The sequence below is a fragment of the Trachypithecus francoisi genome, unplaced genomic scaffold (genome assembly GCF_009764315.1).
Source record: "Trachypithecus francoisi isolate TF-2019V2 unplaced genomic scaffold, Tfra_2.0 Lachesis_group18, whole genome shotgun sequence".
Lineage (NCBI taxonomy): Eukaryota > Metazoa > Chordata > Mammalia > Primates > Cercopithecidae > Trachypithecus > Trachypithecus francoisi.
Window position 1 is genome coordinate 68,808,863 of NW_022681463.1, and position 27,445 is coordinate 68,836,307.

General features: G+C 38.2%; 2 protein-coding genes across 2 annotated transcripts in view; one reads left to right on the forward strand and one right to left on the reverse strand.

Moving 5' to 3' along the window:
* The window catches only part of RB1 (RB transcriptional corepressor 1), a 181,798-nt gene that overhangs the window by 37,510 nt on the left and 116,843 nt on the right, over window positions 1-27,445 (reverse strand). The gene's annotated exons all lie outside the window — the stretch shown is intronic.
* Window positions 24,604-26,989, forward strand: LPAR6 (lysophosphatidic acid receptor 6). The gene has a single exon (XM_033176910.1). It carries the CDS (start codon window positions 25,696-25,698, stop codon window positions 26,728-26,730), a length of 1,035 nt encoding a protein of 344 aa, XP_033032801.1. The 5' UTR covers window positions 24,604-25,695; the 3' UTR covers window positions 26,731-26,989.

Below are 27,445 nucleotides of genomic sequence, written 5' to 3' on the forward strand. Positions count from 1 at the left end.
GACTCCGTCTCAAAAAAAAAAAAAAAAAACAGATAAGTAAATAAAAAATAGCAATGCAAAGTGTTAAGTACCACAATAAAAGAATGCACAGGATGCCATGAAAATCAGAAGAGACAATTAACTCAGATTAGGAGCATTAGAGAAAACTTCGTGGAAGAGGTTATGCTTGAGTTGAATCCTAAAGAAAGAACAAATTATTTTAAGTAAAAAGCAGAGGAATAGAGCACTCAGAAGCGAGAGAAGAAAAAAATAATATGGCCCTAGGGAAACTTCATGTAGCTAATCTATAAGAAAAGAAAAACAATACTTACTATAGGGCTGTTTTGTCAATTAAATGAGATAATAAATGTAAAGTGCTTAGAAGGGCACCTGGCACACAAGCCTTTGAGACAGAAATTTTTCTTTCCATAATGCTAAAATACAGATTTCATAACAAGGAAATAGCAAAATATAAACTCACTGAAGGATTTTAGGCAGGTGACTACCAGGGTTCGGATGTGACTTTCAGAGAGTTCTTTAAATTCCAGTGCCAAGCACATAATGGACACTTGGTAAATATTTCTAGAATACTGACATATGATGCAGCCATGTCATGAGTTAAATTAACTATAGCGAAGCACAAACAAGAAAACAGATAATAGGATTTGTTTTCTAATTGACACTAAGTCACAACTATGGCAGCCAGCCTCCAACATCACCCCAATAATCTCTGACACTGGGTATTTATACCCTTGTGTAGACCATTTCTAAACTGTACCAGGGTTAGTCTGTGGGCCAATGACATATGGCAGAAACGATAGCATGTCACTTCTGCAATGAATTTATAAAAACCTGCAATTTCCATATTAGGTTCTCTCCCTCTCTAGGATCTCTTCCACTGGGGTTGAGGCAGGGAGCTTCTATGGAGTAGTGCTACAGAGAGGCTCACGTGGCAAAAAAAATGAAGCCCCTGGCCATCAGCCAGCAAAGAACTAAGGCCTACCAACAACCACATGAGTGAACTTAGAGGTAGACTCTCCAATCCCAGTGAAGCCTTAAACTAACTGCAGGCTTGGTTGACAATTTAAGAATCTCTCATGAGGAAACATGAGTCAAAACCATACAGTTAAGCCACTCCCAGTTTCCTGACTTTCAGAAATTGTATGAGATAATAAATGTTAGTTGTTCTAACAGATAATTAATATAGTCATTGATCTTTTTTAACTATAAAGAAAAGATTTCATGGAATACTTAACTTTTGAAAGTAAAATATGTATATTTCTTTCTATAGCATTGTTTCTATCCAGGACTTGGGCAGTAGTTTTCTCTGGTACTCGTCTCATGTTATTACTTATCTACTCAAAGTAACTGTCAGCCTAATTCCTCTCTATACAACACTTTACTCTGTTTTGCTACCTAGTCTTGTGAAGGAAGCCAGGCTCTTTCTGTCAGCAAGATTAGTATAAATTCCACTGGGTAAATAATATTGATAGAAAAAGTATAAGCTATAAGTCTGTTCTATACGACTTTTCATAATTAACATACATTTCTAAGGCAAGCTTGAACTTGTCTAGAGAGTAAAGAACTCCAAGGCTATTAAGTTAAGGTGCTCCTAAAAGAGATTCTGATTATCGAAGTAAGTGCAAGTCTGTAGTGCTAGTAGAAAAATTAACAATAGAGGAAGTAGAAGGTGGAATTGCTATTGTTTTCTGGGTATTTTAATGAATATTATTAGAACTACATTACAGGAAATGTTTTTGTACTATCCTAAGCTAAATTCTAAGACTGTTTTGCCTCACAAGAGGAAACTAGAATAGAAAATAGAAGAATTTTGGCAGACCTTGGCCTTTCTGAGGATCTTTTCCATTTTACCTTGCTGGTCCTTTAATACTAGTATTTCTGCAGATCCGCTTGCCAATACATATGCTGGCTGACATTTTTTTTTTTTTTAAGAGAGAGTCTTGCTCTTGTTGCCCAGGCTGGAGTGCAGTGGTGCAATCTCAGCTCACTGCAACCTCCGTCTCCCGGGTTCAAGCAATTCTCCTGCCTCAGCCTCCTGAGTAGCTGGAATTACAGGCATCTGCCACCACACTCAGCTAATTTTTGTATTTTTAGTAGAGATGGATTTTCGCCATGTTGGCCAGGCTGGTCTCGAACTTCTGACCTCAGGTGATCCACCTGCCTTGGCCTCCCAAAGTGCTGAGATTACAAGCGTGAGCCACAGCACCTGGCCTCATGATTTTATAACTATATCTATATTATTCCTAAGTCTACATTTCTGACTAAAACTATGCTTTTAAGTTCTAGATCCATGTTTCCAACTGGAAACCAAAGATATCCACATGAATATGTGGCAAACATCTCAAATATAATAGGTTCAAACATTACTTCATCACCAACCAGCTATGAGATGGTCTTTCAATACCTACTTCGGTTAATTGTGTTATCAAATACCTAATCACCCATAGTACAAATCTTAAAATTATCCCCAGTTAACCTCAGTTCCATCCAGGACCTAATCTTTTCATTCATCCTTTTAACATACTTGTATTTTTATATTTACAATAGATTTCTTTTGGATAGCATAGAGTTGGGTTTTGTTTTTCATCCACTGTGATAATCTCTGCCTTTTAATTGGGCTGCTTAGAGCACTGATATTTAATGCAATTATTAATATGATTAGTTGAAATTCTACATCTATTTGTCTCATCTTTTTTTGTTGTTCGCTTTTTGACAAAGATACAAAAGCAAATCAATAGAAAAAGGATAGCCTTTAAAACAAATGGTGCTGAAACAAGTGAACATCCACGGTGCCCTACCTCAGCACCCCCTGAAAAGAACTCAACCCAACTCTCAAACCTTGTACAAAAATAAACTTAAAATGGATCATGGACTTAAAACGTGAAACTATAATTTTTTAAGTATAAGGGAAAATCTTCAGGATCTGGAGTTCTTAGATTTGACACCAAAAGCATAATCCATAAAAGGAAATAGTGATAAACTGGACTTTATCAAAATTAAAAACGTTTGGATAAGAAAGATGATGTGAAGAAGATGAAGAAAGCTACAGGCCAAGAGAAAATATTTGCTAACCACATATCTAGTGGTTAGTACTAGACTAGTACTGAGAACATATAAAGAACCCTCAAAACTCAATGGTAAAAAACGAACAATCCAATCAGAAAATGAGCAAAGACATGAAGAGAAATTTCACCAGAGAGGAAATACAGGTCACAAATAAACAGGGAAAGGTTAATCAATATCATTAGCTATCATCCTGATGGGAAATGCAAATTATAATCTCACTGAGATATCCTTACACTACAGAATGACTAAAATAAAAAACAAAGACACCACCAAATGATGGAAAGAATGCAGAGAAAGTAGATCACTTGGTCATATATTGCTGGCAGAAATTTAAAATGATTCAACCATTCTGGAAAATACTTTTGCAGTCTTTGATCAAAGAAAATGCACAATAACCACACAACTCTGCAATTTTACTCATTAGGCATTTATCCCAGAGAAATGAAAACCCACGTTCATACAAAATGCAAATGTTCATAGCAGCTTTATTTGTGACAGCCAAAAACTGGAACCTGCCTTGATATTCTTCAACATGTGTCTGACCAAAGAAACTGTAGTACATTCATACTACAAAATACTAGTCAGCAATAAAAAGGTATGAACTATTGATACATACAATATCGTGACCGATCTCCAGAAAATTATACTGAGTGAGAAAAAAACTAATCCTGTTTGATTCCATTTATATAACATTTTTGAAATAACAAAATTTGAGAAATGAAGGGCAGATTAGTAGCGGCCAGGTATTAGGGACAGGGGTAGAGAGGCTGGAGGGATGTGGGTGCAATTGCTTGTGGTGGTGGATACATGGACCTACACATTTTCACCAGGTCAGGCTGCCTGGTGGAATATAGTGGAATATAGTATATAGTGGAAACCCCTGAAGAGTGTCCCTCTACAGCCCTGATGTTTCTGGGTTGAGAAAGAGTCTCGGCTGTAGGGTCAAAGAGACTTCCTGGACCACGGTTTTTTTTGTGGCTGGGTCCCTTCTGCTGGTTTCACTTGCTTGCCAGGAGCTTCCTAATGGGGAAGGGAATCTTAGGAGTCCTAGGTTTGTTGGATAAAAGCACCCGAAGCAAAATGACTAATGCTATTTCCAGATATTGCTGACAGAGCAATATCGAAATAACCTATCTGTTAAAAAATTTTTTCTCCCTTTATATTATCAAGACTGAATCAAAAAACAGATTCACTGAAGAAGAATTTTATTTTTATTTGTTTATTTATTTATTTATTTATTTATTTATTATTTTTAAGATGGAGAGAGATTCTCACTATGCTACCCAGGCCGTTCTCAAACTACTGGCCTCAAGTGATCCTCCTGCCTCAGCCTCCCAAAGTGCAAGGATTACAGGCATGAGCCACTAAGCCTGGCTCATTGAAGAAGAATTTTAAAACTTCAATGTTTCAATTTATAGTATAAAATACAAAGTTATTATGATTGAAGAAATTATTTCTTTTAATTCTCAACATTTAAAGAACATATATTCTTGTAACCTTTAAATAAACAGTATGTTAACCAAAGCATCAAAGAGTAAAAGACATTAACCTAATCACTGAATGGGGAGAAGAGAGAAGTCAGGGTGGAATGTGACTAAAATGGAACTGTTGACCTGAGGCTCTTTAATGAGAGACAGCTACTCTCTTTATTTAGTTTCAGAACACTGGCAAGTAGCCCAAAACAAAACATACATTCCTATTTTATGAGATGCCATGAAAAATAAGAATCAGAAGTAGACATGTAGAATCTTACCAAGTCAAAATACTGTTTAGAAATTTCTAATTGCCCCAAAGATCTTGGGGACACGAACATGGTGAGTGAATTTCTGGGAGGTGAGCTGGAAATAGAGATTGGGGAAGACCTTTTAAAGATGTTAATCAGTTAAAGGTTAATTCCCTGAGACAGCCACATGATGCATTCCTTATTAGCAAGGCCTTCTTTGACCTCCCTATATAGAGCAGTAAGAGCCCACCCCCTTTTTCCTCCTAAATTATTTTTCTTCAGAGAACTTATCACCATATGACCAGTTGTATAATTGTTTATTTAGTGATTGTCTTCTCCAAATAAAATATAAGATCAGGGATTTTGTTTTTTTCACTGCTATATTCCCAGCACCTAGAAAAGCACCTGGTACACAGTTACACTCCATAAATATTTCCCTACTGGATTAAAAAAAAAAAAAATCAGTGAACCCGGAGATGAAGACAACATAAGCAGGAAAAAAATTTTAATATGCCTGTCTTAATTTCCTATTTATATGGCCAGAGCAAAAATCCAGCAATCTTTTTTGGCTGGGCTGAAATAGACCACTTCTGTTTAACTAAAACAACAAAAAGGCGGGGCTTTAACAGTGAGCCTTTTGTAGAAGCTGTCCTTTGGTCTTTTGTTTCTAACCTTTCTGGAGTAGTGCTTGTATCTTCTAGTATACACAGGAAACCCTCAAAGTTTCCACACATGTGAAAACAGTTGATTAAAGCAAGCACACTAGAAATAAAAAAAGTGAACACAGAAATTTTGTTCTGAGAATAGATGGCTAGTGGCTTAGAACCATACCAATAATTCTTCTTTACCTTTGAGCATCAGTATCTGTTAAAGAGCTCGTCTCTTTCGTTGAATTCAGAGCTAGTCTCTTTCGTTGAATTCCAATTGGGTTAAGAGCAAAACATTTATCTACATAAATACCTAAAGTCAAAATATGTTTTTGGTTTTAAGCATACTTGCATTAATGTTCATAGCACTAGTCCTTAAAAATCAGTCATCTATAACAAAAAGAAAAAAAAGAAAGAAATCTAATCAAATGTATAGTCATTTTTATTTTGAAGGCCAAAACTTAAAAAAAAAATACAAATATTAAATTTGGGTACCTAAAACTGACTGAGAACCACTTTTAAGTTAAGGACAAAATGATATGCTTGTTTAGACACATTTCCCACTTTTTTGAATGGGTTGCTATTTTTTGTTAGTTTGTTCTAACAGACTTGTTTCTGTAAAGAAATTTGTCATTTAACTATTCTGTAAATGTTATAACTCATATGATTCATATGATGGACTGATATTTTCTTTCCACTTTATGTTGTTCTTGCAACAAAATTATTTAGTCAAATCTATCTAGAGACACAATCCTTCTACTTTTTGACCTGGGCGGGTTCGCCCCTCCTTAGGCAACCTGGCCGTCCCCTGCTCCCGGGAGGTCACCATATTGATGCAGAACTGCACACAGCCCAGAACTCCTGGGTACCAGCGATCCTCCCACCTCAGCCTACCGAGTAGCTGGGACTACAGGCATGTGTCACTGCACCTAGCAGTCCTTTCTAGTTTCTTATGTTGCCCCCTCGTATCTTTTCTACATCTAACTCTACAATATTTTCTGCAACATTCCTCTGAATCATTTCAAAGCACCGAACTTGGTTTGACTAAAACACCCCTTTTTTGCACTTACATTTCATAACATTACAATAATATGAAAAACCAGCAAATATAAATCTGGGAGTAAACAATGCTTAAACGTTTAATACATACAGTTTCACTACTGGGAGCAAAAGAATTCAGGTATATCAGAGAATACTTTTCTAGCCACAAGCGTTCAGCTTCCAGGAGCATCCTGAGAGACCAATCCTTTTCAACTTCTACTCTTCAGTAATAGGTAAAAGATACAAGTCAATAAGTATTTACTTAAACTGAAGAGTACTTTGATTTCTGATAATAATCTATGCTGGAAGGTGTTAAATCTGCTATTCACAGAAAACTCTGTTCTAATTATCTGAAAGCAGCAGAGACATTTCCTGCTTTTGTATAAAACTTGGCACATTACTATGTACAAATGCAAACTTTTTAAATAAATAAAGATGAAGCTAAAAATGAAGAATGGCCATCATTCGATTTTAATGTACAGAAGGATGAAAATGTCTAAAATCTCTTAATCTTAAATTTCTATCATAATGTTAGAATTTAGTGTTTTTAAAAGTCTATATAGCGTTACACATTTAAAAACAAAGTTCTTTGCTTGATATTTACCTAAGCTATTGACCAAGTTTCCTATTTTATGTCTGATATGGTTTGAATGTTTGTCCCTCCCAAATCTCATGTTGAAATGTGATCCCCAATGCTGGAGGTGAGGTTTGGTAGAAGGTGACTACATCATAGGGGTGGATCCCTCATGCAGTTTAGCACCATCCCCTTGGTGATAACTGAGCTCTCGCTCAGTTAGTTCACAGGAGATCTGCTTGTTTAAAAAGGGTATGGGACCTCCTCCTTCCTCTTGCTCCTACTGCTACCATGTGACATACCTGTTCCCCTTCCGACTTCTGCCATGAATATAAGCTCCCTAAGGACGCACCAGAAGCCGAAGAGATGCTGGTGCCATGCTTCCTGTACAGCCTGAAGAACCGTGAGCCAACTAAACCCTACTCTTTTCTTTATAAATTACTCAGTCTCAGGTATTTCTTTACAGCAATGCAAGAATGAACTAGAACAACATCAGTAAGAAAAAAAGGGGTGAAAGCTACCTATTACAATGAGAAAATTTGACTAGAAGTGAAGAAACTAGGATTCGAGTTCCCACTCCAGCAATAATCAGCTATAGTTTTCGTTTCCTAAGTTGTACTTCAGTGACCGGAAGGAGAGCTAAACTATATATCAAAGAAGATGAATGGCTAGTTGTAACAGGGGTAAGGTGGACTTTTATTATGAATTTCTAGGATCTAGTGCTAGCTCCAACATTAGAGGATATTAAGACTAATGCAATATGCAACGTGTTAACCACTAAGCAAACTAACTTAGAAATATATGTGGTTTTTATAAGCAAAGCTTATGTCTATTTGATTTAAATTGGCTGTACATTAGCAAAAGTGCTAAAAAAGGCATACCAAATGCATCACATGATCACTTCTTTATCTGACAGAGCACAGGCATTCTATTTGGTGAAGAAAACAAAATAAATCTTATTGTTCCATGTTTTCCCACAACATAACCTTTATTTCTATAAAGTTAACATATTATAGGTGATTTCATCTATAATAGTATCTTTTTGGAGTTTTACATTCAAAATTTAGTTTCATTTCATTGTATTCTGAAAACTCTTCATAAGGTCAAAAGGGCATGTTATATCCATCTTAAAGTCCAGGGCAGAGTTTGCCCAAGGTAAGGTCAAAATTTAGAAATCAAGGATTCTTGATCTCTAGGTCACAGTGATTTCTACTATCCCTTTATGTATGCACTCATTGAGTTGTATTCTTTCATTAGACAAACATGTATAAAGAACTGGGTTGGGTACTTCTTGTGAGGACCCAGCTTTTAGTTTTGACTTCATTGTTCTCCACCAATAATCGCTTTGTAATCCTACGCAAGTCACAACTTCTCTGAATTTTAGTTTCTTGATCTGTAAAATTGAGACAATAATATATGCTCTTTCTATCATTCAAAATTCGTGTGGAGACTAAATTAGATAGAAAGTTGAGGGCTGAAAAGAATTATATAGGTCTAATTTAATACTCTTCTTTTACAAATACACAACAGAGAAGCTAAATTATTTGCTCAAGGTTATGTTAATATTTTTTCCTTTAAGAGTTGAGGTCTTTCTATATTGTCCAGGCTAGACTGGAATTCCTGGGCTCAAGAGATCCTTCCACCTCTGCCTCCTGAGTAGGTGGGGCTCAGGAGATGCACATCAATTTTTAGTAACTGGGATTAGAATCCAGGTCACTTAACACCTAGTGAAACTGGTCCTTTCATTACACTTTGCAGCTTCTAGAGTAGGTGAAAAATTTTTGAAAGCTACAACCCACCCAGCCTTTCCCAACTAAGGTTTTATGACCAAATTCAGCCTTTATGCAACAAGGCATATATTGTATGTGAAGAATTAACATCCTCTAGGAATTCAGAGTAGGACTAGGTTACGTAGCATCCTTGAGAGAATGGAGAAAATAGTCAAATAGTTTTCTGTGTTTTGGGATGAGAAAGGCAGCATGACTATACTAATGGGACATTATTACCAGGAATGCCCAAGCCTTCAAGACCTGAAATTTAAAATTTTGTATTCAACTGTAAAGGCTAGCCTTCATTACACATCATCTCCTCAAGAAGCTCTTTACTAAATTTGTAGACTCTCATCTCTATGTGTTACTAATAGCTATTGTTATATCTTGTATTGCAATTATTTCTTTGTTTTGTATTATTATTTTTTCTTTTTTTTTTGAGACAGAGGCTTGCTCTGTCACCCAGGCTGGAGTGCAGTGGCATGATCTCTGTCACTGCAACCTCTGCCTCCCAGGTTCAAGCCATTCTCCTGCCTTAGCCTTCTGAGTAGCTGGGATTACAGGTGTCAGCCACCAACCACATCTGGATGACTTTTTTGTATTTTTAGTAGAGACAGAGTTTCACTGTGTTGGCCAGGCTGGTTTTGAACTCCTGACCTCAAGAGGTCTGCTCGCTTTGGCACTCTCCAAAGTGCTAGGATTACATGCATGAGCCACCACACATGGCCTTTTCATTCTTAATTGAATTGCACGAATACGTCTTAAAAGGCAAACTAAGTACTGTGGAAGTACAGAAAAGGAACTGATAAGACTAAGAAGACTCCATAGAAAAGATGTGATACGATTCTAAGAGCTGGAGATGAGGAAGCAGCAAGAGAGTTCGAAAAAAGATAAGGAAGAAGGGACAACTCAAGTGTATGCACAGATAAATATGCGACAATTCAAGTGTATGCACAGATGAATATGCTTATTCAAGTTTTAAATCTTATCACAATAACATTTTCACTCCTCTTGATTTCCTTTCCCTACTTGTCTGAACCTGCTTCAACCATCATTCCCATCAACTTTTACTTTGCTATAATCATCATTCATCACCTTTTAAATCTTTCCTCTTCTACTTCCATCCAACTCTATAAAAGTTGGTTCAACTCTTTGAACTTGGGTAGATGACTCACATTCTGGAAAAAAGTACCATAAAGTATTAAGTGTTTACAATAATGAAAGGAAGGTAAATCACTTCCAAATGATACCAATAGACTTAAGGTAATACTAGTCTAGAATTTAAAATTTTTCCTCCTTAGGCTAAAAGATCTTTTTATAGAAAATAAATATATTCTGTCAACATAAATTACAAATGTTCATTTCTCAAATTGAAAAAGGTTTATTTGTGGCCGGGCGCAGTGGCTCAAGCCTGTAATCCCAGCACTTTGGGAGGCCGAGACGGGTGGATCACGAGGTCAGGAGATCGAGACCATCCTGGCTAACACAGTGAAACCCCGTCTCTACTAAAAAAATACAAAAAAACTAGCCGGGCGATGTGGTGGGTGCCTGTAGTCCCAGCTACTTGGGAGGCTGAGGCAAGAGAATGGCGTAAACTCGGGAGGCGGAGCTTGCAGTGAGCTGAGATCCGGCCACCGCACTCCAGCCTGGGCGACAGAGCGAGACTCCGTCTCAAAAAAAAAAAAAGAAAGAAAGAAAAAGAAAAAGGTTTATTTGTTTCTACACCTAAATAGAAAATTTTATCATAATGAGCATCAAAAGAATCCCAAATGAGAAAACTGCTTTTTTCATTAGTATAAATTAGAGATGGAAGTCACATTTCACCATGGCAAACACGTGCTGCATGCAAAATGACTAAAGTAAGTTTAGAATAATTCTTTTTAAATTTTAAAATATCAGTGTTCCATATTTTTTTTCTTTCTTTCTTCTTTTAAGAGACAGCATCTCATTATGTTGCCTAGGCTGGAGTGCTGTGGCTATTCATAGGTGTCATCATAGAGCAATGAAGCCTCTCTTCTGTTCCATTGGTCAGTATATCTGTTTTGGTACCAATACCATGCTGTTTTGGTTACTGTAGGCTTATAGTATAGTCTGAAGGCAGGTAGTGTGCTGCCTCCAGCTTTGTTCTTTTTGCTTAGGATTGTGTTGGCTATATGGGCTTTTTTTTGTTCCATATGAAATTTAAAGTAGTTTTTTTCTAATTCTATAAAGAAAGTCAATGGTAGCTTGATAGGGATAGGATTGAATCTATAAATTACTTTGGGCGATATGGCCATTTTCACAAGATTGATTCTTCCTATCCACGAGCATGGAATGTTTTTCCATTTGTTTGTGTCCTCTCTTATTTCCTTGAGTAGTGAAGTTTGTAGTTCTCCTTGAAGATGTCCTTCACATCCCTTGTATGTTGTATGCCTAGGTATTTTATTCTCTTTGTAGCAATTGTGAATGGGAGTTCACTCATGATTTCGCTCTCTGTTTGTCTATTATTGTTGTACAGGAATACTTGTGATTTCTGCACATTGATTTTATATCCTGAGACTTTGCTGAAGCTGCTTATCAGCTTGAGATTTTGGACTGAGACAATGGGGTTTTCTAAATAGACAATCATGTACTCTGCGAACAGAGACAATTTAACTTCTTCTCTTCCTATATGAATATGCTTTATTTCTTCGTCTTTTCTGACTGCCCTGAACAGAACTTCCAATACTATGCTGAATAGGAGTGGTGAGAGAGGACATCCTTGTCTTGTGCCAGTTTTCAAAGGGAATGCTTCCAGCTTTTGTTGATTCAGTATGATATTGGCTGTGGGTCTGCCATAAATAGCTCGTATTATTTTGAGATATGTTCCATCAATATGAAGTTTATTGAGAGTTTTTAGCATGAAGGGTGTTGAATTTCATCGATGGCCTTTTCTGTATCTATTGAGATAATCATGTGGTTTTTTTTTTTCATTGGTTCTGTTTATGTGATGGATTATGTTTATTGATTTGCTTTTGTCGAACCAGCTTTGCATCACAGGGATGAAGCCGACTTGTTTGTGGTGGATAAGCTTTTGATGTGCTGCTGGATTCAGTTTGCCAGTATTTTATTGAGGGTTTTCACACCAATATTCATCAGGGATATTGGCTGAAATTTTCTTTTTTTGTTGTGTCTCTGCCAGGTTATGGTATCAGGATGATGCTTGGCTTATAAAATGAGTTAAGGAGGATTCTCTCTTTTTCTATTGTTTGGAATAGTTTCAGAAGGAATGGTACCAGCTTCTCTTTGTATTTCTGGCAGAATTCGGCTGTGAATCCATCTGCTCCTGGGATTTTTTTGGTTGATAGGCTATTAATTACTGTCTCAATTTCAGAACTTGTTATTGGTCTACTCAGGGATTCAACTTCTTCCTGGTTTACTCTTGGGAAGGTTTATGTGTCCAGGAATTTATCCATTTCTTCTAGATTTTCTAGATTATTAGCATAGAGATGTTTATAGTATTCTCTGATGGTAGTTTGTATTTCTGTGGTATCAGTGGTAATATCCCCTTTAGCATTTTTTGATTGTGTCTATTTGATTCTTCTCTCTTTTCTTCTTTATTAGCCTTGCAAGTGGTCTATTTTGTTAATCTTTTCAAAAAAATCAGCTCCTGGATTCATTTATTTTTTGATGGGTTTTTTGTGTCTCTCTCTCCTTCAGTTCTGCTCTGACCTTAGTTATTTCTTGTCTTCCACTAGCTTTTGAATTAGTTTGCTCTTGCTTCTCTAGCTCTTTTAATTGTGATGTTAGGATGTCAATTTTACATCCTTTCTCTTTCTCCTGTGGGCATTTAGTGCTATAAACTTCCCTCTAAACTTTGCTTTAGCTGTGTCCCAGAGATTTGGGTATGTTGTGTCTTGGTTCTCACTGGTTTTACAGAACTTCTTTGTTTCTGCCTTAATTTCATTATTTTCCCAGTATTCATTCAGGAACAAGTTGTTCAGTTTCCATGCAGTTGTGCAGCTTTGAGTGAGTTTCATAATCCTGAGTTCTAATTTGATTGCACTGAGGTCTCAGAGACTGTGTTATGATTTCCATTGTTTTGCATTTGCTGAGGAGTGTTTTACTTGCAATCATGTGGTCAATTTTAGAATAAGCGTGATGTGGTGCTAAGAAGAATGTCTATTCTGTTGATTTGGGGTGGAGAGTTCTGTAGATGTCTATTAGGTCTGCTTGATCCAGAGCTGAGTTCAAGTCCTGAATATTCTTGTTAATTTTCTGTCTCATTGATCTGTCAAATATTGACAGTGGGGTGTTGAAGTCTCCCACTATTATTGTGTGGGAGTCTAAGTCTCATTGTAGGTCTCTAAGAACTTGCTTTATGAATCTGGGTGCTCCTGTATTGGGTGCATATATACTCAGGATAGCTAACTTTTCTTGTTGCATTGATCCCTTTACCATTATGTAATGCCCGTCTTGTCTTTTTTGATCTTCATTGGTTTAAAGTCTGTTCTATCAGAGACTTGGATTGCAACCCCTGCTTTTTTTTTTTTTTTTGCTTTCCATTTGCTTGGTAAATCTTCCTCTGTCCCTTTATTTTGAGCACATGTCTTTGCATGTGAGATGAGTCTCCTGAATACAGCACACTGATGGGTCTTGACTCTTTATCCAACTTGCCAGTCTGTGTCTTTTAACTCTGGCACTTAGCCCGTTTACTTTTAGGTTGATTTTGTTATATGTAAATCTGATCCTGTCATTTTGATGCTAGCCAGTTAGTTTGCTCATTAGTTGATGCCCATTAGTTTCTTCATACTGTTGATGGTCTTTACAATTTGGTATGTTTTTGCAGCAGCTAGAACCAATTTTTCCTTTCCATATTTAGTGCTTCCTTCAGGAGCTCTTGTAAGGCAGGCCTAGTGGTGACAAAATCTCTCAGCATTTGCTTGTCTGTAAAGGACTGTATTTCTCCTTCACTTATGAAGCTTAGTTTGGCTGGATACAAAATTCTGGGTTGAAAATTCCTTTCTTTAAGAATGTTGAATACTGGCCCCCACTCTTTTCTGGCCTGTAGGGTTTCTGCAGAGAGATCTGCTGTTAGTCTGATGGGCTTCCCTTTGTAGGTAACCCAACCCTTCTCTCTAGCTGCTTTTAACATTTTTTCCTTCATTTCAACCTTGGTGAATCAACGATTATGTGTCTTGGGGTTGCTCTTCTCGAGGAGTATCTTTGCGGTGTTCTCTGTATTTCCTGAATTTGAATGTTGGCCTGTCTTGCTAGGTTGGGGAAGTTCTCTTGGATAATATCCTGAAGTGTTTTCCAACTTGGTTCCATTCTCCCTGTCACTTTCAGGTGCATCAATCAAATGTAGGTTTGGTCTTTTCACATAGTCCCCTATTTCTTAGAGGCTTTGTTTGTTCCTTTTCATTCTTTTTTCTCTAATCTTGTCTTCACGCTTTATTTCATTAAGTTGATCTTCAATCTCTGATATCCTTTCTTCCACTTGATCAATTTGGCTGTGGATACTTGTGTATGCTTCACAAAGTTCTTGTGCTGTGTTTTTCAGCTCCATCAGGTCATTCATGTTCTTCTCTAAACTGGTTATTTTAGGTAGCATTTCCTCTAACCTTTTTTCAAGGTTTTTAGCTCTCTTGCATTGGGTTAGAATATGCTCCTTTGGCTTAAAGGAGTTTGTTATTACCCACCTTCTGAAGCCCACTTCTGTCAATTCATCAAACTCATTCTCTGTCCAGTTTTGTTCCCTTGCTGGCAAGGAGTTGTGATTCTCTTGAAGAGAAAAGGCATTCTGGTTTTTGGAATTGTCCGCCTTTTTGTGCTGATTTTTCCTCATCTTCATGGATTTAACTACCTTCGGTCTTTGATGTTGGTGACCTTCAAATGGGGTTTCTGTGTGGATGTCCTTTTTGTTGATATTGATGCTATTCATTTCTGTTTGTTAGTTTTCCTTCTAACAGTCAGGTCCCTCTGCTGCAGGTCTGCTGGAATTTGCTGAAGTTCCACTCCAGACCCTGCTTGCCTGGGTATCACCATTGGAGGCTGCAGAACAGCAAAAATTGCTGCCTGTTCCTTCCTCTGGAGGTCACATCCCAGAGGGGCACCCACCAGATGCTAGCCAGAGCTCTCCTGTATGAGGTATCTGTTGACCCGTACTGGGAGGTGTCTCCCAGTCAGGAGGCATGGGGGTCAGTGACTCACTTGAGGAGGCAGTCTGTCTCTTAGCAGAGCTTGAGCACTATCCTGGGAGATCTGCTGCTCTCTTCAGAGCCAGTAGGCAGGAACATTTAAGTCTGCTGAAGCTGCACCCATAGCCACCCTATAGCACCCTTCCCTGAGGTGATCTGTCTGAGGGAGATGGGAGTTTTATCTGTAAGCCCCTGACTGGGGCTGCTGCCTTTTTTTCAGAGATGCCCTGCCCAGGGAGGAGGACTCCAGAGAAGCAGTTGGGCTACAGTCACTTTGGTGAGCTGCAGTGGGCTCTACCCAGTTCAAACTTCCTGGTGGCTTTGCTTACACTGTGAGGGGAAAACCACCTACTCAAGCCTCAGTAATGGCAGATGCCCCTCCTCCCACCAAGCTCCAGTATCCCAGGTGGACTTCAGACTGCTGTGCTGACAGTGAGAGTTTCAAGCCAGTGGATCTTAGCTTGCTCTGTGGTGGTGGGATCCACTGAGCTAGACCACTTGGCTCCCGGGCTTCAGCCCCTTTTCCAGACGAGTTAACAGTTCTGTCTTGCTGGTGTTTCAGGTGCCACTGGGGTATGAAAAAAAAAAAAAAATCCTGCAGCTAGCTCAGTGTCTGCCCAAACGGCCACCCAGTTTTGTGCTTGAAACCCAGGGCCCTGGTGGTGTAGGCACCCGAAGGAATCTCCTGGTCTGAGGGTTGTGAAGATCATGGAAAAAGTGTAGTGTCTGGGCCGGAATGCCCTGTTCCTCACGGCATATTCCGTCATGGCTTCCCTTGGCTAGGGGAGGAATTTCCCTGGCCCCTTGAACTTCCCTGGTGAGGCGATGCCCCACCCTGCTTTGGCTCGCCCTCCATGGGCTGCATCCCCTGTCTAACGGGTCTCAATGAGATGAGCTGGGTACCTCAGTTGGAAATGGAGAAATCACCCACCTTCTGTGTTGATTTCACTGGGAACTGTTCCTGTCTTTACCATTTTAACAGACTCAAGCTGTTCCTGTCTTTACCATTTTAACATCTATCTGGCTCTATTTAATTTTCACTTCCCCCCAAAAAATCCATACAATAAATAAATTGATTCTCAGAGTTAACTTCCAGAAGTGTAGAGATCTCAATTAAAATAACAGTTTGCCTGAATTTATCAAATACAAAAGTATCTATTAAATATAATTGATTCTACGGATTCATTACCTCCCTTTGCAAGTAGTTACTCTGTATTTTTCCAATTCTAACCTAAGAATTTTTCAAAGTTTCTAAATTCCGGAGCAAGATGGCCGAATAGGAACAGCTCCAGTCTCCAGCTCCCAGCGCGAGTGACACAGAAGACCGGTGATTTCTGCATTTTCAACTGAGGTACTGGGGTCATCTCTCTAGGGAGTGCCGGACAATCGGTGCTGGTCAGCTGCTGCAGCCTGACCAGCGTGAGCTGAAGCAGGGCGAGGCATCGCCTCACCTGGAAGCGCAAGGGGGAAGGAAATCCGTTTTCCTAGCCGGGGAACTGAGACACATAACACCTGGAAAATCGGGTAACTCCCACCCCAATACTGCGCTTTAAGGAAACAGGCACACCAGGAGAATATATCCCACACCTGGCCGGGAGGGTCCCACGCCCACGGAGCCTCCCTCATTGCTAACACAGCAGTCTGCGGCGATCTATCCGCAAGGTAACAGCGAGGCTGGGGGAGGGGCGCCCGCCATTGCTGAGGCTTAAGTAGGTAAACAAAGCCGCTGGGAAGCTCGAACTGGGTGGAGCTCACAGCAGCTCAAGGAAACCTGCCTGTCTCTGTAGACTCCACCTCTGGGGACAGCCCACAGCTGAGGTCCAATAGGGAAAGCAGCGGGGGCCGGTGCAGAGGCGAACGACTCTGTCTGACAGCTTTGGGGAGAGCCGTGGATCTCCCAACGCGGAGGTTGAGATCCGAGAACGGACAGACTGCCTGCTCAGGTGGGTCCCTGACCCCTGAGTAGCCTAACTGGGAGACATCCCTCACTAGGGGCAGTCTGACACCCCACACCTCACAGGGTGGAGTCATCCCTGAGAGGAAACTTCCAAAGGAAGAATCAGACAGGTACACTCGCTGTTCAGCAATATTCTATCTTCGGCAACCTCTGCTGCTGATACCCAGGCAAACAGGGTCTGGAGTGGACCTCAAGCAATCTCCAACAGACCAACAGACAGTCCTTCTGACTGTCAGATGGAAAACTATCAAACAGGAAGGACACCTACACCAAAACCCCATCAGTACGTCACCGTCATCAAAGACCAGAGACAGATAAAATCACAAAGATGGGGAAGAAGCAGGGCAGAAAAGCTGGAAATTCAAAAAATAAGAGCGCATCTCCCCCTGCAAAGGAGCACAGCCCATCGCCAGCAACGGATCAAAGCTGGTCAGAGAATGACTTTGACGAGATGAGAGAAGAAGGCTTCAGCCATCAAACTTCTCAGAGCTAAAGGAGGAATTACGTACCCAGCGCAAAGAAACTAAAAATCTTGAAAAAAGAGTGGAAGAATTGACAGCTAGACTAATTAATGCAGAGAAGATCATAAACGAAATGACAGAGATGAAAACCATGACACGAGAAATACGTGACAAATGCACAAGCTTCAGTAACCGACTCGATCAACTGGAAGAAAGAGTATCAGCGATTGAGGATCAAATGAATGAAATGAAGCGAGAAGAGAAACCAAAAGAAAAAAGAAGAAAAAGAAATGAACAAAGCCTGCAAGAAGTATGGGATTATGTAAAAAGACCAAATCTACGTCTGATTGGGGTGCCTGAAAGTGACGGGGAAAATGGAACCAAGTTGGAAAACACTCTTCAGGATATCATCCAGGAGGACTTCCCCAACCTAGTAGGGCAGGCCAACATTCAAATTCAGGAAATACAGAGAACGCCACAAAGATACTCCTCCAGAAGAGCAACTCCAAGACACATAATTGCCAGATTCACCAAAGTTGAAATGAAGGAAAAAATCTTAAGGGCAGCCAGAGAGAAAGGTCGGGTTACCCACAAAGGGAAGCCCATCAGACTAACAGCAGATCTCTCGGCAGAAACTCTACAAGCCAGAAGAGAGTGGGGGCCAATATTCAACGTTCTTAAAGAAAAGAATTTTCAACCCAGAATTTCATATCCAGCCAAACTAAGTTTCATCAGTGAAGGAGAAATAAAATCCTTTACAGATAAGCAAATGCTTAGAGATTTTGTCACCACCAGGCCTGCCTTACAAGAGACCCTGAAGGAAGCCCTAAACATGGAAAGGAACAACCGGTACCAGCCGTTGCAAAAACATGCCAAAATGTAAAGACCATCGAGGCTAGGAAGAAACTGCATCAACTAATGAGCAAAATAACCAGTTAATATCATAATGACAGGATCAAGTTCACACATAACAATATTAACCTTAAATGTCAATGGACTAAATGCTCCAATTAAAAGACACAGACTGGCAAACTGGATCAAGAGTCAAGACCCATCAGTCTGCTGTATTCAGGAGACCCATCTCACATGCAGAGACATACATAGGCTCAAAATAAAGGGATGGAGGAAGATCTACCAAGCAAATGGAGAACAAAAAAAAGCAGGGGTTGCAATCCTAGTCTCTGATAAAACAGACTTTAAACCATCAAAGATCAAAAGAGACAAAGAAGGCCATTACATAATGGTAAAGGGATCAATTCAACAGGAAGAGCTAACTCTCCTAAATATCTATGCACCCAATACAGGAGCACCCAGATTCATAAAGCAAGTCCTTAGAGACCTACAAAGAGACTTAGACTCCCATACAATAATAATGGGAGACTTCAACACTCCACTGTCAACATTAGACAGATCAACGAGACAGAAAGTTAACAAGGATATCCAGGAATTGAACTCATCTCTGCACCAAGCGGACCTAATAGACATCTATAGAACTCTCCACCCCAAATCAACAGAATATACATTCTTCTCAGCACCACATCGCACTTATTCCAAAATTGACCACATAATTGGAAGTAAAGCACTCCTCAGCAAATGTACAAGAACAGAAATTATAACAAACTGTCTCTCAGACCACAGTGCAATCAAACTAGAACTCAGGACTAAGAAACTCAATCCAAACCGCTCAACTACATGGAAACTGAACAACCTGCTCCTGAATGACTACTGGGTACATAACGAAATGAAAGCAGAAATAAAGATGTTCTTTGAAACCAATGAGAACAAAGATACAACATACCAGAATCTCTGGGACACATTTAAAGCAGTGTGTAGAGGGAAATTTATAGCACTAAATGCCCACAAGAGAAAGCAGGAAAGATCTAAAATTGACACTTAACATCACAATTAAAAGAACTAGAGAGGCAAGAGCAAACACATTCAAAAGCTAGCAGAAGGCAAGAAATAACTAAGATCAGAGCAGAACTGAAGGAGATAGAGTCACAAAAAACCCTCCAAAAAATCAATGAATCCAGGAGTTGGTTTTTTGAAAAGATCAACAAAATTGACAGACCGCTAGCAAGACTAATAAAGAAGAAAAGAGAGAGGAATCAAATAGTCGCAATAAAAAATGATAAAGGGGATATCACCACCGACCCCACAGAAATACAAACAACCATCAGAGAATACTATAAACGCCTCTACGCAAATCAACTAGAAAATCTAGAAGAAATGGATAATTTCCTGGACACTTACACTCTCCCAAGACTGAACCAGGAAGAAGTTGAATCCCTGAATAGACCAATAACAGGCTCTGAAATTGAGGCAACAATTAATAGCCTACCCACCAAAAAAAGTCCAGGACCAGATGGATTCACAGCTGAATTCTACCAGAGGTACAAGGAGGAGCTGGTACCATTCCTTCTGAAACTATTCCAATCAATAGAAAAAGAGGGAATCCTCCCTAACTCATTTTATAAGGCCAACATCATCCTGATACCAAAGCCTGGCAGAGACACAACAAAAAAAGAGAATTTTAGACCAATATCCCTGATGAACATCGAAGCAAAAATTCTCAATAAAATACTGGCAAACCGGATTCAGCAGCACATCAAAAGGCTTATCCACCATGATCAAGTGGGCTTCATCCCTGGGATGCAAGGCTGGTTCAACATTCACAAATCAATAAACGTAATCCAGCATATAAACAGAACCAAAGACAAGAACCACATGATTATCTCAATAGATGCAGAAAAGGCTTTTGACAAAATTCAACAGCCTTTATGCTAAAAACGCTCAATAAATTCGGTATTGATGGAACGTACCTCAAAATAATAAGAGCTATTTATGACAAACCCACAGCTAATATCATACTGAATGGGCAAAAACTGGAAAAATTCCCTTTGAAAACTGGCACAAGACAGGGATGCCCTCTCTCACCACTCCTATTCAACATAGTGTTGGAAGTTCTGGCTAGGCCAATCAGGCAAGAGAAAGAAATCAAGGGTATCCAGTTAGGAAAAGAAGAAGTCAAATTGTCCCTGTTTGCAGATGACATGATTGTATATTTAGAAAACCCCATCGTCTCAGCCCAAAATCTCCTTAAGCTGATAAGCAACTTCAGCAAAGTCTCAGGATACAAAATTAATGTGCAAAAATCACAAGCATTCTTATACACCAGTAACAGACAAGCAGAGAGCCAAATCAGGAATGAACTTCCATTCACAATTGCTTCAAAGAGAATCAAATACCTAGGAATCCAGCTTACAAGGGATGTAAAGGACCTCTTCAAGGAGAACTACAAACCACTGCTCAGTGAAATAAAAGAGGACACAAACAAATGGAAGAACATACCATGCTCATGGATAGGAAGAATCAATATCGTGAAAATGGCCATACTGCCCAAGGTGATTTATAGATTCAATGCCATCCCCATCAAGCTACCAATGACTTTCTTCACAGAATTGGAAAAAACTGCTTTAAAGTTCATATGGAACCAAAAAAGAGCCCGCATTGCCAAGACAATCCTAGGTCAAAAGGACAAAGCTGGAGGCGTCACGCTACCTGACTTCAAACTATACTACAAGGCTACAGTAACCAAAACAGCATGGTACTGGTACCACAACAGAGATATAGACCAATGGAACAGAACAGAGTCCTCAGAAATAATACCACACATCTACAGCCATCTGATCTTTGACAAACCTGACAAAAACAAGAAATGGGGAAAGGATTCCCTATTTAATAAATGGTGCTGGGAAAATTGGCTAGCCATAAGTAGAAAGCTGAAACTGGATCCTTTCCTTACCCCTTATACGAAAATTAATTCAAGATGGATTAGAGACTTAAATGTTAGACCTAATACCATAAAAACCCTAGAAGAAAATCTAGGTAGTACCATTCAGGACATAGGCATGGGCAAGGACTTCATGTCTAAAACACCAAAAGCAATGGCAGCAAAAGCCAAAATTGACAAATGGGATCTAATTAAACTAAAGAGCTTTTGCACAGCTAAAGAAACTACCATCAGAGTGAACAGGCAACCTACAGAATGGGAGAAAATTTTTGCAACCTACTCATCTGACAAAGGGCTAATATCCAGAATCTACAAAGAACTCAAACAAATATACAAGAAAAAAACAAACAACCCCATCAAAAAGTGGGGAAAGGATATGAACAGACATTTCTCAAAAGAAGACATCCATACAGCCAACAGACACATGAAAAAATGCTCATCATCACTCGCCATCAGAGAAATGCAAATCAAAACCACAATGAGATACCATCTCACACCAGTTAGAATGGCAATCATTAAGAAGTCAGGAAACAATAGATGTTGGAGAGGATGTGGAGAAATAGGAACACTTTTACACTGTTGGTGGGATTGTAAACTAGTTCAACCATTATGGAAAACAGTATGGCGATTCCTCAAGGATCTAGAACTAGATGTACCATATGACCCAGCCATCCCACTACTGGGTATATACCCAAAGGATTATAAATTACTCTACTACAAAGACACATGCACACGTATGTTTATTGCGGCACTATTCACAATAGCAAAGACTTGGAATCAACCCAAATGTCCATCTGTGACAGACTGGATTAAGAAAATGTGGCACATATACACCATGGAATACTATGCAGCCATCAAAAAGGATGAGTTTGCGTCCTTTGGAGGGACATGGATGCAGCTGGAAACCATCATTCTTAGCAAACTATCACAAGAAGAGAAAACCAAACACCGCATGTTCTCACTCATAGGTGGGAACTGAACAATGAGATCACTTGGACTCGGGAAGGGGAACATCACACACTGGGGCCTATCATGGGGAGGGGGGAGGAGGGAGGGATTGCATTGGGGAGTTATACATGATATAAACGTCATGCACATGTACCCTAGAACTTAAAGTATAATAAAAAAAAAAAAAAAGTTTCTAAATTCCCCTTTGGTTCCTTAATGAGAAGCCAAATTTAATATCTGGAAAAAATGCAGTATTCAATTATCTTCTTCCCATTGAAACAGTCCCTCTGCTACTGCTCTTCCTCAGTAGGAACAACTTGCAACAAAATTCAAGTTTATGATTCACTCATCAGCAAACATGTGAGAATCATCTACAAAGAACCAAGAATTGTGTTAAGAATTATACAAATATTTACTATGATACTGATAATAATGAAAAACCTAATTCAACAAATAGTAATCTATCCATTTTTAAGCCCCAATAATTCAAACACTTTGGGAAGCCGAAGTGGGTGGATGACTTGAGGTCAGGAGTTTAAGACCAGCTTGGCCACATGGTGAAACCCTATCTCTACTAAAAATACAAAAATTAGCTAGGTGTGGCAGCGGGCGCCTGTAATCCCAGCTACTAGGGAGATTGAGGTGGGAAAATCGCTGGAATCTAGGAGGCAGAGGTTGCAGTGAGACAAGATCGCAGCAGTGCACTCCAGCCTGGGCGACAGAGTGAGAAAAAAAAGGAAAAGAAAGAAAGAAAAACTATAGATGAATGATTTAAGTGAATAAGAAGTCAAGTGAGTAATGACAATATGTAGGAGAATATTCCAAACAGAATTAATACCTTTTAATTCTTTGAATGAGAAAATGCCATATTCAAAATGAAAGTAAAAGTAGGACAAGATCAGCATATACAACTGCATATATTTCATTAATTAAAGATGACTAAAGAGGAGACTATCAATTTGAAAGAAGATTACTAAGATTTTACGTTTTTTTAAACATACTGAACCAAATTAAAAAAAAAAAGACATAAGTACTAACAGAAAATTTTTTCCAATGAGAATACAAGCTTATTAACTACTCCTTTTTTCATTAATGCTCACTCAGCTTCTACCAGTCTTCTAATAAGAACACACACATACCTCTTTTCTATACCAAATGTGATACAAAGATATTCAACCCTTCAAAATTTTAAGTATTGGTTATAAGTAATACTCATCTTTTTTTGTCATTTGACAATAGATGAATTTTCTAGTCCGGACAGTAGAAATAGATTATAGTTCATCAACAAATGACAAAAATTGCTGAGTGTGAAAGAATGGTGCAAAACAACACAAGATATTACTGTAATAAGTTATGTTTAAGCTAGCTAAGTAATTTATGAGAAAAAATAAATTGTTCTTAAATTACTTAATACCCAAAAGGAAGAGTTTCAGCTTAAACTAGACGAAATTCAAAAACATAATAACAGTAAGGCATAACCAGATCTAGCCTTTTCTGAAAAAATATTTAAAACAAGAAAAACATGTGCTATAGAGGTTGTGATATCCTCAATCTTTGAGGAAATAACACCTACATTTAACTACCCTCACCTTACACACACTTTCTTCTGATTTTGGAGTTTTTAAAATGTAAGTATATATATATATATTTTTTTTGGAGATAGTCTCGCTGTCACCCAGGCTGGAGTGCAGTGGCTTGATCTCGGTTCACTGCAACATGTGCCTCCTGGGTTCAAGCAATTCTCCTGCCTCAGCCTCCCGAGTAGCTGGGACTACAGGCACACACTACTGCACTAGGCTAATTTTGTATTTTTAGTAGAGATGGGGTTTCACCATGTTGGCCAGGCTGCTCTTGAACTCCTGACCTCAGGTGATCCACCTGCCTTGGCCTTCCAGAGTGCTGGGATTACAGGTGTGAGCCACTGCACCTGGCCCAAAATATGAGTATACTTTAAATATAAATATATAGAGAAACCATTCATAGAAACTTTTAAATGAAGACAAATCTGAAATATATTCCAATATATAGTTAATGTCATATTAAGGGGTTAAGGGAAGAGCTGGGAGGAAGAAGGAAGATAAGACTATGAACCTAAAATTTAGCCAAGTAGTAGGATTTTTATTCTCTAAACCTTATTTCAATCAATTTAAGGTTAAAAAAATTTTGTTTAAAAGGATGCAACTTCATTTTGTGCTTAAAAAGTAAGATTAACACCACACCAAAGATAAAAATTCTTGAATTTGTTCTTTGGTGAAATGAGTAATTTAAAAATTTAAACAGCTCTAAAATATTAATTCAACTTCATAGGAAAGAGGAAAGAATGTTAGAAAATTGCTTATCAAAAAATGAGACCCAGGATAAGAGTTACTCATAACAATTAAATATTGAGGATTTTTCAGAAACCAAGAGTCAAATGCTTTTTATACCTTAAAGATTAAAGGCCCCTGTTTCATAGTCATTGAACAGTTCTTTGAAATGCTATGTAAAGATATCACTAACAATTGCAATTTATAAATACACACCCATATACATTTGCTTTTCTAAAATGTCATATCTCAAACATGAAAACAATCGAATAACAGAACAGGATTAATAGTGATATTTTTTCTTTCAATTATTACTACTGAAACAAATCAAAACAACTGAGAGGTTGCCAGCACCCCAGAAGGCATTTCCACATAAAAAGAGTTAATGAGCAGACCACGCAGTTAAACAGCCAGTGACCATTTGCAAGCCTCCTAGGTATATTCCCAGCAGACACATTATCAGATTAAAGGAAGTGCAAACAAACTGGGCTGAAACTTTCTTTGTCAAAACCCAGCCTCTTCCTCCTGTGATGTCATATTACAAATCTAGCAAGCCTTTCTTTTTCACTTCAGAGAAAGCGACTTCAAGATACAGCTGGCAACTGAGGAAAAGGCCTCAATTCGGCAAGCGCTAACATGCTTGGGAATTTATTTTGGAACCTTTAAAAGACTCTTCTGCTTACCCACCATCTGGGATCCACTGCAGGAAAACAAAAAAGGAAAACTTCATTTAAAAGAAGCAAGAAGTAAAATGGGACAAATTCGGAATGTTTAAGTCTCTGAAACTCTGCACTGAAAAGAAAATAAGATTGATAACTTAAACTTAACATTCTGAGGCATAAAGAAACATTAACTTTGGAGTATTCATCTTGTCGACTGAAATAGAAGTTTAGAAGACAAGTGGTTTCATTCTGGTCACAGATCACAGCTTTTCTTTAAATTTATAATCCTATGGGTTGGCCTCGTTGACTGTATTTTTTAAAGGTTGCTCATCAGTTAACTGAGCCTTGGAATTCATGGATTTTCTAAAGACTAACAAATGAAAATATTTTCCTGTTGAAGAACTCAACGGAAATTTTACAGCAACAAATTTCATGTTTCTTTTGGATATTTTTGACAAAAATGAAATATTTATAAAACCATCCAAAGATCCAGATAATTTACAAATAAATTGGAGGTTATAATATGAATACCAAAGGAGACTGCAGCTGATGAAAGTGCTTCCAAACTGAAAATTGGACGTGCCTTTACGATGGTAAGCGTTAACAGCTCCCACTGCTTCTATAATGACTCCTTTAAGTACACTTTGTATGGGTGCATGTTCAGCACGGTGTTTGTGCTTGGGTTAATATCCAATTGTGTTGCCATATACATTTTCATCTGCGTCCTCAAAGTCCGAAATGAAACTACAACTTACATGATTAACTTGGCAATGTCAGACTTGCTTTTTGTTTTTACTTTACCCTTCAGGATTTTTTACTTCACAACGCAAAATTGGCCATTTGGAGATTTACTTTGTAAGATTTCTGTGATGCTGTTTTATACCAACATGTACGGAAGCATTCTGTTCTTAACTTGTATTAGTGTAGATCGATTTCTGGCAATTGTCTACCCATTTAAGTCAAAGACTCTAAGAACCAAAAGAAATGCAAAGATGGTTTGCATTGGTGTGTGGTTAACTGTGATCGGAGGAAGTGCACCGGCGGTTTTGGTTCAGTCTACCCACTCTCAGGGTAACAATGCCTCAGAAGCCTGCTTTGAAAATTTCCCAGAAGCCACATGGAAAACATATCTCTCAAGGATTGTAATTTTCATCGAAATAGTGGGATTTTTTATTCCTCTAATTTTAAATGTAACTTGTTCTAGTATGGTGCTAAAAACTTTAAATAAACCTGTTACATTAAGTAGAAGCAAAATAAACAAAACTAAGGTTTTAAAAATGATTTTTGTACATTTGATCATATTCTGTTTCTGTTTTGTTCCTTACAATATCAATCTTATTTTATATTCTCTTGTGAGAACACAAACATTTGTTAATTGCTCAGTAGTGGCAGCAGTAAGGACAATGTACCCAATCACTCTCTGTATTGCTGTTTCAAACTGCTGTTTTGACCCTGTGGTTTACTACTTTACATCGGACACAATTCAGAATTCAATAAAAATGAAAAACTGGTCTACCAGGAGAAGTGACTTCAGATTCTCTGAAGTTCATGGTACAGAGAATTTTATTCAGCATAACCTACAGACCTTAAAACGTAAGATATTTGACAATGAATCTGCTGCCTGAAATAAAACCATTAGGACTCACTGGGACAGAACTTTCAAGTTCCTCCAACTGTGAAAAGTGTCTTTTTGGACAAACTATTTTTCCACCTCCAAAAGAAATTAACACATGGACATTTTAAAGTCTTTAGTATAAAGAAAATTTGTATTCAATGTGTTAAGCATTAACATGTATTTTATTTGTGTATACACTCCATCTGATTTTTCTGAGCCATTTTGATTTGTTCCTTCATTAAAAAAATCTCTTAAAGTTATTCAGTGTCTAAAAGTGACTGATTTAAATTATGTGGTGACAATCTGTAATGTCTTTGAATGATTTAATTTACTAAATTATTTTATACTAATTTATATAAGTTTAAGTATTTAATATTTTTATTCAACATACCATTTTTATTTTGAATTAAAACGACTAATCGTATTTGTTAAACTATGATTAACAAATGAGAAAGAAGAGTAATTTGAAATAATCAAATGTTTTGGGAGTATTTTAAAATATATATATAACTAAAAATGTCGTCTTCTGTAGAAATGGTGACATATTAACATTGTTGTAAGATCTTGAACAGTAACACACTGATAACATTTTGGGAGTTTGGTTTATGTAGGCAATTTGTAGAAAGCAGATGCTATCTAAATGGTATGTTTGAAGTTACTATTTTGATTTTCTGTATATAATGCACCCAATTTCAAAATGATACATGCCACAAAAATTGAGAGGG